Here is a 15135-nt window from a genome sequence, read left to right on the forward strand (position 1 = left end):
TTGCACCCGCGCTAAACGGGGAACCTTGATATTTATTTTATTTCGATTGTGCAAGAGTAAAAATATCAAGAGTCATATCCAGAAATCTTATATAATAACCTTCTATTTTTTTCCATCGGTGGTTCCTTTACACGATAACCGTGAACCTCTTCCTAATTTGAATAAACAGAACCGCTTCTTCAGTTCAATTTTGTAAACAGAAGAAACTAAGAAATTGAAGTAAGAAATTATAAATTATTCGTCATTTCTGGTTTCTTACGAAATAACTTAAAATACGCATTGACCTCGTGTAGAGTAGTTCCTGGGTCTTTGTAATCATTAGTTTATTAATTTACTAAATCCATATTACACTGTCATAACAACCCCTTTGTCATCATAAGATGGCACGCTTAATAGATGGTGAACCAATTCCTTAGTTTCCTTAAAAATGTCAAATATTTAGTGTTACCTCATTCAAATATTAACCCTTGTAGAACACCTCTAGCTTTCACTGTTTTACACTATCTAAATAAGGTTTCACATAGATTTGTTGAGAATACTGGTTTTCATACTAGTTTACCGTTCTACCTTTGAATCAACACGTTACAACTGTTACTTTTCACACGCTGAGGGCATTCTATGACATTTCGTGAATGTGCAAGGTACCTATAGAACTTTATGGTATGAATGTTGAATTTGAAATCGTAAGATAATTGTTACCTACTGTCCCGCTGATGAAATTGATAAGTGATAGTTGTTTATACATATTTCAATAATGCTTGAAAATTGTCACGGAATTCATATTATCAAGATTCCATTAATCGTAGTGTAACCATATAAATTTTAACGATATTAATAGAGAACATTATATATTTAAAAGTTATTAACCTGATGCGTCGAAAATATTATATAATCCTCATTTTTATGTTAATTTATTAATTTCCTTTTTTAATACATTTTAAAAATATATCGCAGGTGACATCTAACAACAAATAGCGGAAGTAACTAAAGAAAGGCAGTGACTGTAGGTAACAGTGCCTTTTTATCTTTAACAACACGCGCCATCTACTATTTTACAATTGATCTAAAGTATAAACGTATTTCAATAGTTTGTCGTTAGCTGGCGCGCGTTGCTAATGTTTCTTGGCGGTTTTTCTAAAAAAAACATCACATGCCATCTTTCTATCTCCACGTTGCTATCGTCACCAAAAAATAAAAGCAGATTCGAGCACAATATCACATTAAATAGCACTGGTATTTATGCGCAAGAAAATCTGAATAAACAAATGAAACAAAAAATAATTAATGCAAGGGTTAACATTCGTTTTATAACAATAATATAAATAAAATATTAGCGCTAGGGATATCAGGTGACGAAGCAACGAATCGTTGTATCGGCCGAGTTGGCGAGTGGTGGGGGGAGATTAATTTATGACTAGGGGAACCGAGCGTGCGCGTCGCTCAGTGTACGCTGAGACGTCACCGCGGCAGGGTCGTCAAGTGCATGGGTCGGAGAAATTGCCGCGCGTGTGTGAAAACAATCAAAAGAGAGGGGAGCAGGAACAAAGAAAGAGAGTTGTCTTCCTCCGGCAGGTACTGTGTTGTGCACCGAACACGTGTGAGTGTGCGTCTTGTCTTCGGTGATCTAGAAAACGTGCCGAACGTTCGGGTGATTCCTGCAATGTCACGAAATTAAATCTGACAGGAAGAAAACCAAGTTTCTTTCAAGCATTCAACTTCATCCTTGAACTTGCAACTTTGAAAATATATTTATGCACCACGTGCTGTTTTCTGCATCTAAAAATTCATAAGTATGCTATACATATTGTTTACATACATTTGTCACAGTTTGCTGATTTAATCGTTTGTTTTAATAAGTATTATATATCTGTGTTTGTTGACTTTATTTACGTTTCTCCAGTTATCAGGAATATACGTTTTAAAAATCGATATAAGTTTCGTTCGCAATAGCCGATTATTAACGAAAGAGTAACATGTGATTGCAATTTGTCAGTGGAAACAGATTATCCTTGGGCATTTAAAAGGCTTGATAATTATTTAAGTGGTATTGTACCACGTTTTGTTACATAATTATTTAAATGTCCGTTGACCGTCAATTTAAGGTTAATCTTATTATTAGAGCTCGGTGCCCCTAAGAGCGTATTATTTATTTTATCGTAGAGAGCAGTAGCCACGTAATAACATATAAGGTACCGAGAGTTTTGAACTCTGGTACTGCAATTATTTAATTTCTGTGCCCGCGGGTACGCGAGTTGCCCAGACCTCCATCATTCGGGCTACAGTGAAATTGCTTCTCAACGGTTCAATTTGAAAGGGATGGAATGTGCGTTGGCATGTTTTCACGTTGAAGAATTTTTTTTCTTTTCTTAACGAGCGTTTACTCATGCGACACGGTACTTTCGAAACGTGCGCTTCAATCAAACACGTTTACCCATGTGTAAAAGAAGCCACGTACGGATTTTTTGAAAACACACAACTCAACATTTCAGCAATCCTTTTAGTTTTCAACACGCGTAACGAAAGAGGTATACGGTCAAATAGTGTTTCGTAATGTTTTTACGTTTAGCAAATTAATCGTATTATTGCGCCAATGAAGCATTAAGCTGATTGTGTAAGATATTACATCTTTGGGATATTTGAATATTCGTGAACCCATTGAAATTTGAAAATTCGATTTTTATTTGAGATTCAAATAAGTATTTAAGTATAATTTATAAGGGTATTACTGTCTTCCACTGGGAAGAAGCCCCCTGAGAAAAACGCGATCTGATTGGTCGCGCCTCACCCCAGCTCCCGTACGATTGGTCGAAGCGGTCACGTGTACTAATCAGGCTCCTATATAAGCAGGAAGTCAGTGGATGTTCGCGTAGTACCCCTTTTGCCCTTGTTTCGTCCTACACGTTTTCTTGTGAGCGGAGGACGGTGTAATATCCTATTTGTAACGTTGGCAACAGTCCAACATGTCATTTGATGATCACACGCGATGCATATCTACAAACACGCGATTACTTCATTTGATTTAATAAAAGCGATGTTGCATCCATATTGTTAGGAATTCTTTTCGAGTTATACCTGATATGAATTCTTAGCTGGGAATAGAAACAAACTTCTATGCAATAATGAAATTACTTTCTCTTTGAATTACTATAATCATCTTAACAGTCTACTAACGATACAAAAGTCGAATGCACAGTACTCGGTATTGTTAAAATGATTCTAGTTCATTAAAAAATTCCAAATTGGGGTATTGGAATTTGTGGAATGAGACAAAGCTGTGCAATTGACTAAAAATGGTATAGAAATGATTAAGAGATCGCTTGAAATTGATTAGTCATCTTTATTTCCCACGTGAGATTGGAAATTGTCGATAATATAATTATCAGAGTAGATAACATCAAATACAGTAGACTCTCGTTATATTGCCGTAAATGGGGCGATTCAAATTTTCAATTGGAGAAGAATAGGAAAATAAAATTGTACCATTTTCGCAGGCTATGATGGTAGAAGAGTAGCACTAATACGCTTGAAAGTCAAATCGCTCAGGTGGCAATATAACGAGAGTCCACTGTATTCAATGTAGTCCGTCATCGTCCGCTTTGAATATTTCTTGCAAATCAGTAAAAAGTTACTCAAGTGACCTGAATTAAAATGCATCATCGTAATTGGAACATTTATTAATTCCAATGAAAAGAATTAAAATCACTAATGACTTAGTTTCTTCTGCAAGAAATATGACAATGAGCAATTTCTGTGTTAAGTATATCAGTTAGGTAACTCTTGTCTGTCATAAATACCACATCTTGGAGCAAGTTTTGAACAGGTCTCCAAAGTCTTCCTCTTCAGGGTCTTGATAAAGATACTCACGATAGTAGTGACTGACGTCACGGAGAGAGAGAGCGAGGATTAAGTAGGTTAGATACTTCGGACACTGGACGATTGGTTGATGGTCACAAGAACGATTCGTTGAATGAATAGTATAAAACTATTTTTCTTTGAAAAAAAATTAATTTTTTTAATTGCATACTTTAGAAATAATAGCAGAATCTTCTAAACGATGTTGAAAAAATGTTAGAATAATAGCCCATTGCATAATTTCCCCCTCTTTTTATTGTAGTAATTAAGGATATCTTTCAGTTAAGCTGATTCAATTAATCAACTAATTATCTCAATTACCCTGTATAAAGGTTACATGGTCAGTTATTGAACTTTAATTATCATAAGAGTACTCATTACTCTTATTCATCGATAAGGATACATAATTGTACTGAGAGTCAAGGAAAGAAATTGTAGTATAAAGAAATCCTGATTTCAGGAAGAAACGATCAATGTCACATCTGCTTTTGTGTAATTCCAGTAATAGGGTGATGTAAAGGAACGAACTAGACACGTGTGTACTGACCTCGAGCAATGAAATTTACCGCTTCCTGTTTAAATGTCATTCAGCTGCATTATTCAATGACTCTTTAATCGAGCTGAAAAGAAAATCTCTCTTTGTCCGAATATATATCATATTATGTCCGAATACAATCAATCCTTTATTTCAATTAAATATAGTGACGTCGATGCATTGGTGTGACTAGAGACCACAGTTGGCCTGGTCTAATTTAAAAATTTTAAGATTTTAAAATTTTAGAAGTGTAAAACCTCAAATTTGCAAAATTAATGAGGTCTCAAATCTTAGATTTGGAAAATTCCAGAAGTCCAAAATTTAAAATTTGCAAAATTCCAAAAGTCCAAAATCTAAAATTTGTAAAATTCCAAGAGTCCAAAACTTCAAATTTACAAAATTTCAAAATTACAAAATTGAGAAAAACCAGAACTCTCCCCACTTAAAGTAACACGTGTTCCGTACACGTGTTTTATTAATTGTACAACTTCAAAAGCCGTGATCTTTAGTTCAGATAAGTATACGTTCTACTGCATTGTGTTTTGTAACATGTGTGCGATGACAAAGCGATAGAATCAGATTTTGTTTTAGTTACTATAGGGACGAATATGGTTGTTAGAGAATTCCACAGTTGCTTCTCAACGTGAAAAACGTACACGTCTCAGAACGAAAGGATATTAATCAAAATAGAGGGAATATACATTTAATAATTAATAATAGTGGCAGTATTGTTTCTTATACTTCACTTGTGGATAATTAATAATAAAATTGTCTACGATATTTTTGGAGAACGTGGACCCATAAACAGTTAAGGTGTAGGAAGACCTTTCACGACCGTTGAAAGGATTCGTGTGAACATTTCACGTACGTAGCTAATTATTAGAGGCGTCATAATTACAATCTACACCGACGAATACGGGCAAGGGAAATTTTCACATAACAGTAAGACCATGCTTTATTCAATTGTGTGTTTATCATGAGAAATTGTGGTCTTCAATAATATTCAAAGACGTTCATTTCTGATAATCATTTTTTTTTTCAACATACAATAAATATTTATGAAAATATCAATTTGCATTGTTGAAAGCTGATAGTAGATTCATATCATTTATATGAAAGAACAAAGCCTTTCATTGATATGGTAATGATTTGAGATAAGAAAATAATGAAACCATATTAGTCCTCTTTGTTCATATTTTTTTACCAACTACTTGAACTGATTCACTTGAAAATTGGCATGGGCATAGCTCATAAACTTCCTTTGAAAGTGATACCATTCTATGACAGGAATGTCCTCTGTTTCATGATAGTTCTCAGTATAGTATTTCCATGCAATTCGTTGTATCACTTCCAGGAAGCACAGTGAAAGTTTATATCAACCCAAACAGTGGGGTTATTAACACACTGATAGAGACAATAAAAACTTGCGACATAAGGTACATTTTTGTTTTGAAAATTTATTTAATCTTATATTTAATTACTTGATTTTATCGTCCATCGATATGAAAATGATTCCACTAACGACGTTTCTTTAATCGATCCCATTAAAAGATCATTTTACCTTCAACGATGAAAGGTGATTTAAGATTTAAATTTGGCGCCGATGCGCAGAAGCGTCGCGCGCAGGCGCGCCAGATTTTTGAATCTCGAATACCGTGTACGGCGCGAGGCTCGCTTTAGGAGTTAAAATTACTTCTCGGGATGGATTATTTACAGTTGAGTTAGATGGTGGGGAGTTTAATAGGTGTTACGAAAGGTATTCTGCGCGACGATTTCGTTTCGAATGGACGAAACACGAGCATAACCAAAGTGCCTTGTTTCAACAGCAATGTCCCTTGGTGGGTCGAATAACGGTGAACCGCTCATTCCAGTTGGCTCTTTTGCTCATTCCTACCGTTTGATTCATCAGACAAACCTTTAAAATTCTTTTCCTACTAATAAATTCGGTGCACAGTTATTTTTATTGACGAGCCTGAATCGATAAGTTGTTCAATAAAATAGAACACCAAACTTTGAAATACGTTTATTTCTTTCTCTTCTTTTGAACTCGATGTCTTTTTTCATGATTATAATTAATAAAATATAATCGATACATCTGGTTAATTAATAAAGATTTACAGTAATTGCTCCTGACATGTCTTAATTGGGTGATCTTAACATTATTTAATTAAAAAGCGATAAAAAATTTTGTTTTCATAAAGAAACGTTTGTGCACGGAACGAATAGGATATTATTTGTATAAATTGGTAAAACGGATGTGAAACTCTCTCTCTCTCCATCCATTTCTCTTTTTCATTCTCTTTTTGCAGAGTGAAGTGAAATGAATGACAGTAATTGCGTGGCAAGTGAATGGTACCCTTGGAAATTATTCATTATCAATAACACGGTTCATTTGTACCATTCAATGAACTTTCCTTTGAAATTTTATTTACTATTAATTTTAATAGAATACCGGAAACATCAAAGGCCTATTTCGCCAGATGGCTTGAATTCGACTAATTATTCATTTCGTGCCATTCAAGTTTATTCATAAAAGCGACCTGAAAAGTTTGTAAAATTTGAAAAATTATACCACATCTTAATGTATCGAGATGTGCTGGTTATGTGAAAGTATCCTTTCTCTGTTTTGTAAGTGAATTATTATATCTGTGGTGCCGTTCACGGATGGCCCCCTACGGAAAGAAACTTTTTTAACAAACATCCGATTCGTTTGTTAACAATCGTTGAACGCGTTCGCTGGTCGTAAACGTTGTGAAAATGTCGAGGAAATCTCGGTTAAATACGATCGAAACTTTCGCCAAAACAGATCCCACTGACCCACTGCAAAGCGATAACCGCGTTACGATCGAAAGAACATGCGTTCAGTATGCAATTTCATAGACTACTTTGCATGCTCCTCTATTTAACGTATTAATAGCTCGAAACAGAAGTTCCATTTGGCATTTAATAAATGTCCCTGATCCTGGAAAGTTTTTCCGAAAAAAATTTTTAAAAATCTTTATAATTTCTAGAATATTCTTTTTCACAATGATCCAAAATTTCATGCAAAAGAAGCGATTGTTTCGTGATGATTGATCGAATAAAAATCTTAAGCAAATAAGTATGCATCGGTGTCCTACATTGAGAGTAACAGTTAGTCACAGACACCGTACAAAATTTAAAACATCCTCCTCAATCAATGACACATTTATCAGAATACGAGGTGTCCTAGTATCGATGATACAACTGAATGATATTTTTACAATGATATTTCCTAGGGAAAGGGTTATTTATATTAAATAACACGATTAATTTATGTATGTTGCAGTTGACAATACCAGAGTCTGAAGTAGCATGCCAAATCAAACATGGATTATAAAGAATATCATTATCCTTCTTCTTGTTGGGACGTTGAAGTCCGGTATTGGTACGTACATTGTTTTCTAAATATTTTACATTAACAGATCAATATTATTGAACGCGTGGTTGAATATGTAAAATATTGATGAGATGGTTTAATAGATAGTAAATGTTTTTAGTATTGACAAAGTTTCTTTTTATCGTATATCATTGATTATCAATATGAAATGTATCGTCAATAAATATAAAGATAGAGAATTCTAAGCTCCCTCGTCTCTCCCTAAGATATCTTTTCAACTATTCAATTTTTGACCTACGTACCTTAGTAATTTTTTATAAAGAATAATAAGATACAACAATTGGCACCAAGGGAAGTTAAAAATTCCAGAAAAAATTTTTCAAATTGGGAGAACCCAAGTCTCTCCCTAAGATATCTTTTCAATTATTCAATTTTTGACCTAGGTACCTTAGTAATTTTTTATAAAGAATAATAAGATGCAACAATTGACACCAAGGGAAGTTAAAAATTCCAGAAACAATTTTTCAAATTGGGAGAACCCAAGTCTCTCCCTAAGATATCTTTCCAACTATTCAATTTTTGACCTACGTACCTTAGTAATTTTTTATAAAGAATAATAAGATGCAACAATTGGCACCAAGGGAAGTTAAAAATTCCAGAAAAAATTTTTCAAATTGGGAGAACCCAAGTCTCTCCCTAAGATATCTTTCCAACTATTCAATTTTTGACCCAAGTACCTTAGTAATTTTTTATAAAGAATAATAAGATGCAACAATTGGCACCAAGGGAAATTAAAAATTCCCGAAAAAATTTTTCAAATTGAGAGAACTCTCTCCCTATCTTTTCGACCCAAGTGCCTTAATTTTTTATAGATAATAAAAAGACGCTTCTTTTGACGTGTAGAAAAGTATATAATTTCATTTTAAAAAGTGAAGGCGACCCTGAAATCTTTGGAACGCCTCCACTTCCGGAAGCAACGGATGCATCAGGTGATGCTCCATTTAATACCATTTTAGTTTTATCTTTACTCTACCATTTTAAAGCACGACCCACTTACATGGAACATCCTGTATATTGTCTGTCCGAAGCTCTTTACAGTTGTTTTCCTCCTTTTGTTTTTAGAGTGATAAGTTTCTTATCTCTCGCAGTTAAGAATTGCAACAATGAAAGTGTCTGCGATAAAAACGTGACCATCGGTGACACGACTTTTCTAAAATCTGAACAAATCATTCTCATTATTCTGAACGTGTTACAGAGATAAGATAATTAATGGTAGCAGAAATAATTGCAAAATATTACAAATTAAAAAATGTACGTATCGTCAGTGCATGACATTCGAATACCAAAAATATCACTCGAGTAAACAGTTTTGAACAAATAAAACTGCGTTTCCTATATTTGTGCTTCTTACGTAAAGGACGAGTTTCGTTGATAGTCAGACAATTTGTAATCTTTCTATTTGTAAACGAACAACAAAAGGTAAAGTTTCTTTATTTTCTTTTCACGTAGGAAATCCCATCAGAGACAGGTCGAAAAGAGAAGCGGAAATAATGGCAACCAACTGGACGCAACTTGCCGACGAATGGTTCGCTGCCAGAGCAAGAGTCGCAGAAAGATTCGATGTTACTGTTCTGCCTCTGACTGATAAACTCAGAGATCTACCACCAACAGCTGAGACTGTGGTCATTAATGGCACCAGTCCTGACCAACTTACACGGGTAACAGGAAATTCCATTCATTCAGATCAATCATTTTCCTCTATTCAATTAGACTATCAGGAGACATCAGATTCAAAGGGATCTTCAGACGATAGATTCATTTTCTTATTCCCTAGTGTGTCGAATGTTAAATTGAATTTAACAGTCGATTCTTCCGTATTTTCTCGAGTATTTTTCATGTTCAACGGTGACGATGTCGCCGACTCTCACTTTCAGTGCCAAAATACTTTCACCAAGTTGATCGGCTGCTATCTTTCTTATTCGTGTTTACAGGTATACGTGTAACCCAATGTCAGCCACTTTCCCCACGGAAAGTTTTAACGTAGTTAGATTTTCCTTGGAGGAATTTAGATTTATTTTTTCAAATAAATTTCTACAACGATTCTAAAAATTTCTCCATAATAACCGGAGAAATTTATATTTTTCAGTATAATTACTCAAGAATGCTATGGGAAATGGAGTCCGCCCAGTCGAGTGGACATCTCTCAGGATTTGTAGATAAAGCTCTAAAGTTGTTAGATTTAAGGCAAGTAATGATGGAAGTCGAGACGTCGGTAATGTCAAAAGTGTCCTGTACAGCGTGCAAGGTTGGCGCGGGTCTTCTTCAGCATTACACCAAGGTCGGCAAGAGCGACGAGGAAATAATGAACAGTATTTACCAATTTTGTGTATCTCTTAATATACAAAGTCCACGGGTATGTCAAGGAGTGACGTTGCTCTTCGGGGTAAGTTTCTTCGTGGACCTTTCAGAGATTCTTGACAAGACATTCAACGTTGGTCGTTTTTTCAGGGTGAAGTCATCTATGTTTTGAAACAAGTTAATATGGGACCAAATCAGATTTGTAGCTTCGTGATCGGCGATGCGTGCGACGACGCTTATAATCCTCTTCACGAATGGGAAGTGGCATTCCCGCCGGTGAACAAACCACCTGTTAAACCTCCTATACCGCCTCAAGAAGGTGCGCCGACCTTCAAAGTACTTCATATATCAGATACCCACTACGATCCATATTATCAAGAGGGTGCCAATGCGGAATGTAGCGAACCATTATGCTGCAGATTGACCAACGGAGCACCCCTGACTCCGGCCGCAGCTGCTGGCCGATGGGGTGACTATAGAAAATGTGACACCCCTAAAAGAACCGTTGAACATATGCTCAAACACATTGTCGATACACATTCTGTAAGTATTTTTAATATAATTCTTTTCCAATGTCAATAAGTTTACCGACAGAGCGTAATTAATAAAATTGATTAACTGTTAGGATATAGATTACATACTATGGACCGGTGATTTGCCACCACACGACGTATGGAACCAAACGCGAGAAGAAAATCTGAAAGTTTTGCACGAAACGGTGAACCAGCTCATTGAAATGTTTCCTGGAATACCGATCTTTCCAGCTCTTGGAAACCATGAAAGTGCTCCAGTTAATAGGTACGTTAGTTTGTTTATTTATTATCTTTTTCCAGAAACTCATAAACCATCGGTGGGTGAAATAGTGTTTTGAAATAAAGAATAAAAATAGCTTCCCTCTCCTTACCTACATTTCACGAGTTTTTCTTTCCTAATTTTATTTTCTGAACAGCGTTTATAATCGATTCTGTTTCTTTCAGTTTTGTAATGTTAATCACCAGTTAATCACTCTCAGATGATCAACAGTTATTTGTAATTGATTTATTGTATTTGCAATTGATTGTAATTGATTATTGTAATTGATTTATAAACGTTTTCAGCTTTCCACCGCCGTTTGTCCCAAAAGATAACGACATATCGTGGTTGTACGATGCACTGGATAAAAATTGGCGACGTTGGTTACCAGCCGGTGTCTCGCACACGGTCAGACGCGGTGCATTTTATTCGGTCCTAGTTCGTCCTGGCTTCAGAATTCTCTCTGTGAACATGAATTATTGTAACAATAAAAATTGGTGGCTGTTAATAAATAGCACAGACCCGGTCAGCGAATTACAGTGGCTGGTGTATGAATTACAAGGTGCCGAGATGAACGGCGAGAAAGTTCATATTATCGGTCATATACCACCTGGACACTCGGACTGTTTGAAAGTCTGGTCTAGAAATTATTATCAGATCATAAACCGGTTAGTATAATGATGATAAAACGAAATAATAAAGTTCTCGTATAATTAAATATACTATTAATAACACTGTATAAATAATTTGAAACTAGGTACGAATCAACAATCACGGCCCAATTCTTTGGACACACTCACTACGACGAATTTGAACTATTTTATGATGTCGCTGATTTAGGAAGAGCTGTCAGTATAGCTTATATAGGGCCATCGGTTACCCCTTATTTTGATCTCAATCCAGGGTACAGGATATACTATGTAGATGGTGATCATGCGAAGACTACTAGAGTAAGTTTAAATTAGAACAGTGGGATGTTCTATAATAATACCTTAAAATAATCAGTTAAAAAAAAAATACATTTATTTTGTTATAGATGGTCGTGGATCACGAAAGTTGGGTAATGAATTTAAAGGAGGCGAATTTGTACGATTATCCCATTTGGCATAAAATGTACAGTGCACGACAGGCATATCAAATGCCGTCGTTATTACCTAAAGATTGGGATTCTTTGATAGATAAAATGAGTAATGAACCATCGCTCTTTGATCTTTATTATAAGTATGTATCGGTATCTATAAGGTTATTCTCCTGAATATTAATTCCTTCACCTGGAATACTCTTAGACTCTTCCACTTGCAAATTTATTTACCATTTTGTGGCATGTATTATTTTACAGAAATTATTATAAAAATTCTCCTGTAAGACCGACGTGCAACGACGACTGTCGAAAGCGATTGCTTTGTGATTTGCGAAGTGGAAGAAGCCACGATCGCAGAGCGTTGTGTCAGAGTCTCGAGTCTAGGATAGATGGTGAAACAAGGACAGGTTGGAGGGCATGGATCTACAATGGACTAGCATTATCGTACGTACAGAATTGGTGGATTCGTTCTTATTCCGGCGATATCGAAACAAACCGGGTTGACGTTTAATTTTTAGATAAGTTTATTGCACACTTATTGCTCAAATATGGCTGTTACCTAGTGGTTAGTAAATGGATACATGCTTTTAAGTACTAATACACATTACACGCAACCGGAGCACTTACCTGAGAAGAATAAATAATCTTTCTGTATATAGATTAATTAGGAGTATGTACAAATTTTCTTTTTTTTTTTTAATACTTTGTATACTCCTAATATACTACCTATTATTCATGGCTATTAATAATTATCTTCTAAGGTAGCGGACACCTCTTTCTGTGGCAATCGTTATATCCGAATTTTCTTTTTTGTTATTAACTCTCGAGTTCGTTGTTTCCAAAAGAAAATTAAATAACAAATAAGAAATATAGGTAACGATTGTCAAAAAAGTATTCATTATGCGTATAGGTACAGAATTTAACTTTTAAAATAGCTAAATATCGTTTCAATTATTCCATTATATTATTATTACAATATCTATAACTATTAACCATATTTTATAACACTCTAATCTTGATGACAATACTTAGAAATTAAGTTCTTAAACGTGTTGCAACAATTATTGTAAATTAACTAATCTGCACATTGTAAATATGTACACAATTTACTGTCTGTTTAATTCTTCATTTGTATTTCCTTGTCTTGTTCCGATAAAAATGATTTATGTAACCCACCAGAGAAGGTGGCAACAAACTGTAATGAGTTCGAAGTTTCGTCTATTGATGATTAATGAATGCATGCCAACATGCTGTCTTAATAAAATAATTCAATGAACATATTACATCAGATACATATCTTATTCGAATGTTCCAGAGGTTTCCTTGCTAAGCAAGTAGCTTCATAATTTTTGCAACAGAAATCCAGTGCGCAGCATTAGTATATATTTTATTCCAGATTATACCAAAGAATATGATATTAAAAAAAAAGATTTTGTTATTAATATAGATGCAGTGCAAACACTTACGATAGAGATATTAAATGTAATTAAATTAATGCTTGTATATTTTTAACGCTGTTATAAATTTATAAAAATCCGTGGTAAGAATTATTTACCTTATTAGTTTATTAAGTAACACATACTGTAAATATATTAAGTTGTGTTGATAAATTAAAATGAGCACCCTGTACATACCTGCACTAGCAGATATCACCCCAAGATTTAATAACAGATAATTATTTATGGTGGTGGAAGCTGTAACATGGTGGTTGAAATCTAAACCCTCTGATGCTATCATACACCGCTTATAATAGGTATGTAACTTTTTGAATACGTCTGATTTAATGCTTTTTAAATTAATATTTGCAACGTTAATATATATTTTATGATTTTTTTCCTTGTCCACAGTGAAAATAATGTTTGTCTACTTTTTTTTTTATCTCTTGTTTTGCAGAGTATCTGTTTTTATGGCAATTCCTCGGTTTGCGTACAATTTACCTAAGTACGTTTTAGGCCTAGGATAAATGAAGATGTAATTGAACGTGTAACCGATGTGTAAGTTACGTGTAAATGTTCATCTGACATTCTTGTATATGATACCCCTGTACGACGATTACAGGGTCACTTTGATTTGGTCACTAAATTCAAACAAAGAAAATTAAAATTAAATTCAAAATTTTAACAGTGCCTTTTAAAATACAGTGACAATCCAGAGGAAATTTAATTACCTGTTAAGATAAATGTAAATAGTTACTATATAAAATGAGAAGAGTGTGTTAGAATGTTGCTTCATATTTATTCGAAATTTATTTTCATAATTATTATTCAATTAATTACTGTAAATTGAACATATTTTATAGTATGTGTAAAACACTCGTCGTGTTTTTCATATGATGAGCGATGAAAGTTATTTATTAAAAAGAATATATATTTGTAAAGAATTTGTATAATAGTGGTATGTGTGTTTATAAATGAAAGATCTTTTGAAACATTGTATAAAGTTACTGTTATTATGAAAAAAAAAAGATGAGATAGAGATTTATAGAAAATTTAATATTAAAAAATTGTGTTTGCAATTTTTATGATTTCGCAGTGCAAAAGCTTGCATAAAGAGTAAGACTCTGCCATTCAAGCTCCTGCGTCGCCATTTTGTTGATTTTTTTCACGTCTATAATCTTAAAATTGTAGACGAAAGTTCATTTAATAAATATCTATTAAAACACATCCAATACCTCATATACTTTCAGAGAAAACCACTCTTTACACTTTCTGTCCGGGTGTCGTCATATGACGACATCCCTCCCGAACGGATGGCGTCATAAGACGACATACCCTACGAACGGATGGCGTCACAAGACGTCAATTCTTTTAGACGTGCCAATAATTTTGTGAAGGAAATATTTTTACAACAGCTTGTAGTTTTAAATGTAAGTTTTATTTAGTCTATGTACAACACATACGTACAATACGTGACCCTTGCTTAAAACTATATTACGCTCGCCCGGTATGCATTTCCACTTAATCATTTCTTTTTTAATTTCACTTAAATCTTTACTCCTCGACATATGTACTTCGGTTCGTGTGAAAGTGTTACGTGTACGTATACGTTTTACATGTGCATGACATTGTAATTGCATACACATGTTTGATTTTATGCGAGTGTGTATTTGTGCGTGTGTCCTGTGTGATATGTTACAAATTTTTAGGAACATTTCGCGTG

At 34.3% G+C, this 15135-nt stretch overlaps 1 protein-coding gene across 5 annotated transcripts; it reads left to right on the forward strand.

Moving 5' to 3' along the window:
* Positions 1-1453: 1453 nt before the first annotated feature.
* On the forward strand, positions 1454-14639 carry LOC114874490 (sphingomyelin phosphodiesterase-like). 5 transcript variants are annotated; one of them, XM_029183802.2, is made up of 11 exons: positions 1454-1790; positions 7695-7793; positions 9255-9463; positions 9892-10188; positions 10254-10646; positions 10729-10901; positions 11201-11563; positions 11653-11845; positions 11932-12116; positions 12235-12420; positions 13870-14639. In XM_029183802.2, the coding sequence occupies exons 2-11, from the start codon at positions 7721-7723 to the stop codon at positions 13937-13939; spliced, it is 2142 nt and encodes a 713-aa protein (XP_029039635.1). In that variant the 5' UTR covers positions 1454-1790; positions 7695-7720; the 3' UTR covers positions 13940-14639. The 5 variants fall into 5 exon arrangements, with proteins under 5 accessions (XP_029039635.1, XP_029039636.1, XP_046142064.1 ...); XM_029183803.2 differs by having other exon boundaries at positions 1454-1572; XM_046286108.1 differs by lacking the exon at positions 13870-14639 and adding an exon at positions 12495-13512.
* Positions 14640-15135: the final 496 nt, after the last annotated feature.

Source organism: Osmia bicornis, chromosome 6, assembly GCF_907164935.1.
Source record: "Osmia bicornis bicornis chromosome 6, iOsmBic2.1, whole genome shotgun sequence".
NCBI lineage: Eukaryota > Metazoa > Arthropoda > Insecta > Hymenoptera > Megachilidae > Osmia > Osmia bicornis.

Excerpts from the sequence above, each read along its gene's own strand:
- LOC114874490 (XM_029183802.2), top strand. The coding sequence starts at position 7,721 with ATGCCAAATCAAACATGGATTATAAAGAATATCATTATCCTTCTTCTT. Across the intron at positions 7,794-9,254 it reads GACGTTGAAGTCCGGTATTG|GAAATCCCATCAGAGACAGG; the intron begins GTACGTACATTG and ends CTTTTCACGTAG. Across the intron at positions 10,189-10,253 it reads GAGTGACGTTGCTCTTCGGG|GGTGAAGTCATCTATGTTTT; the intron begins GTAAGTTTCTTC and ends TCGTTTTTTCAG.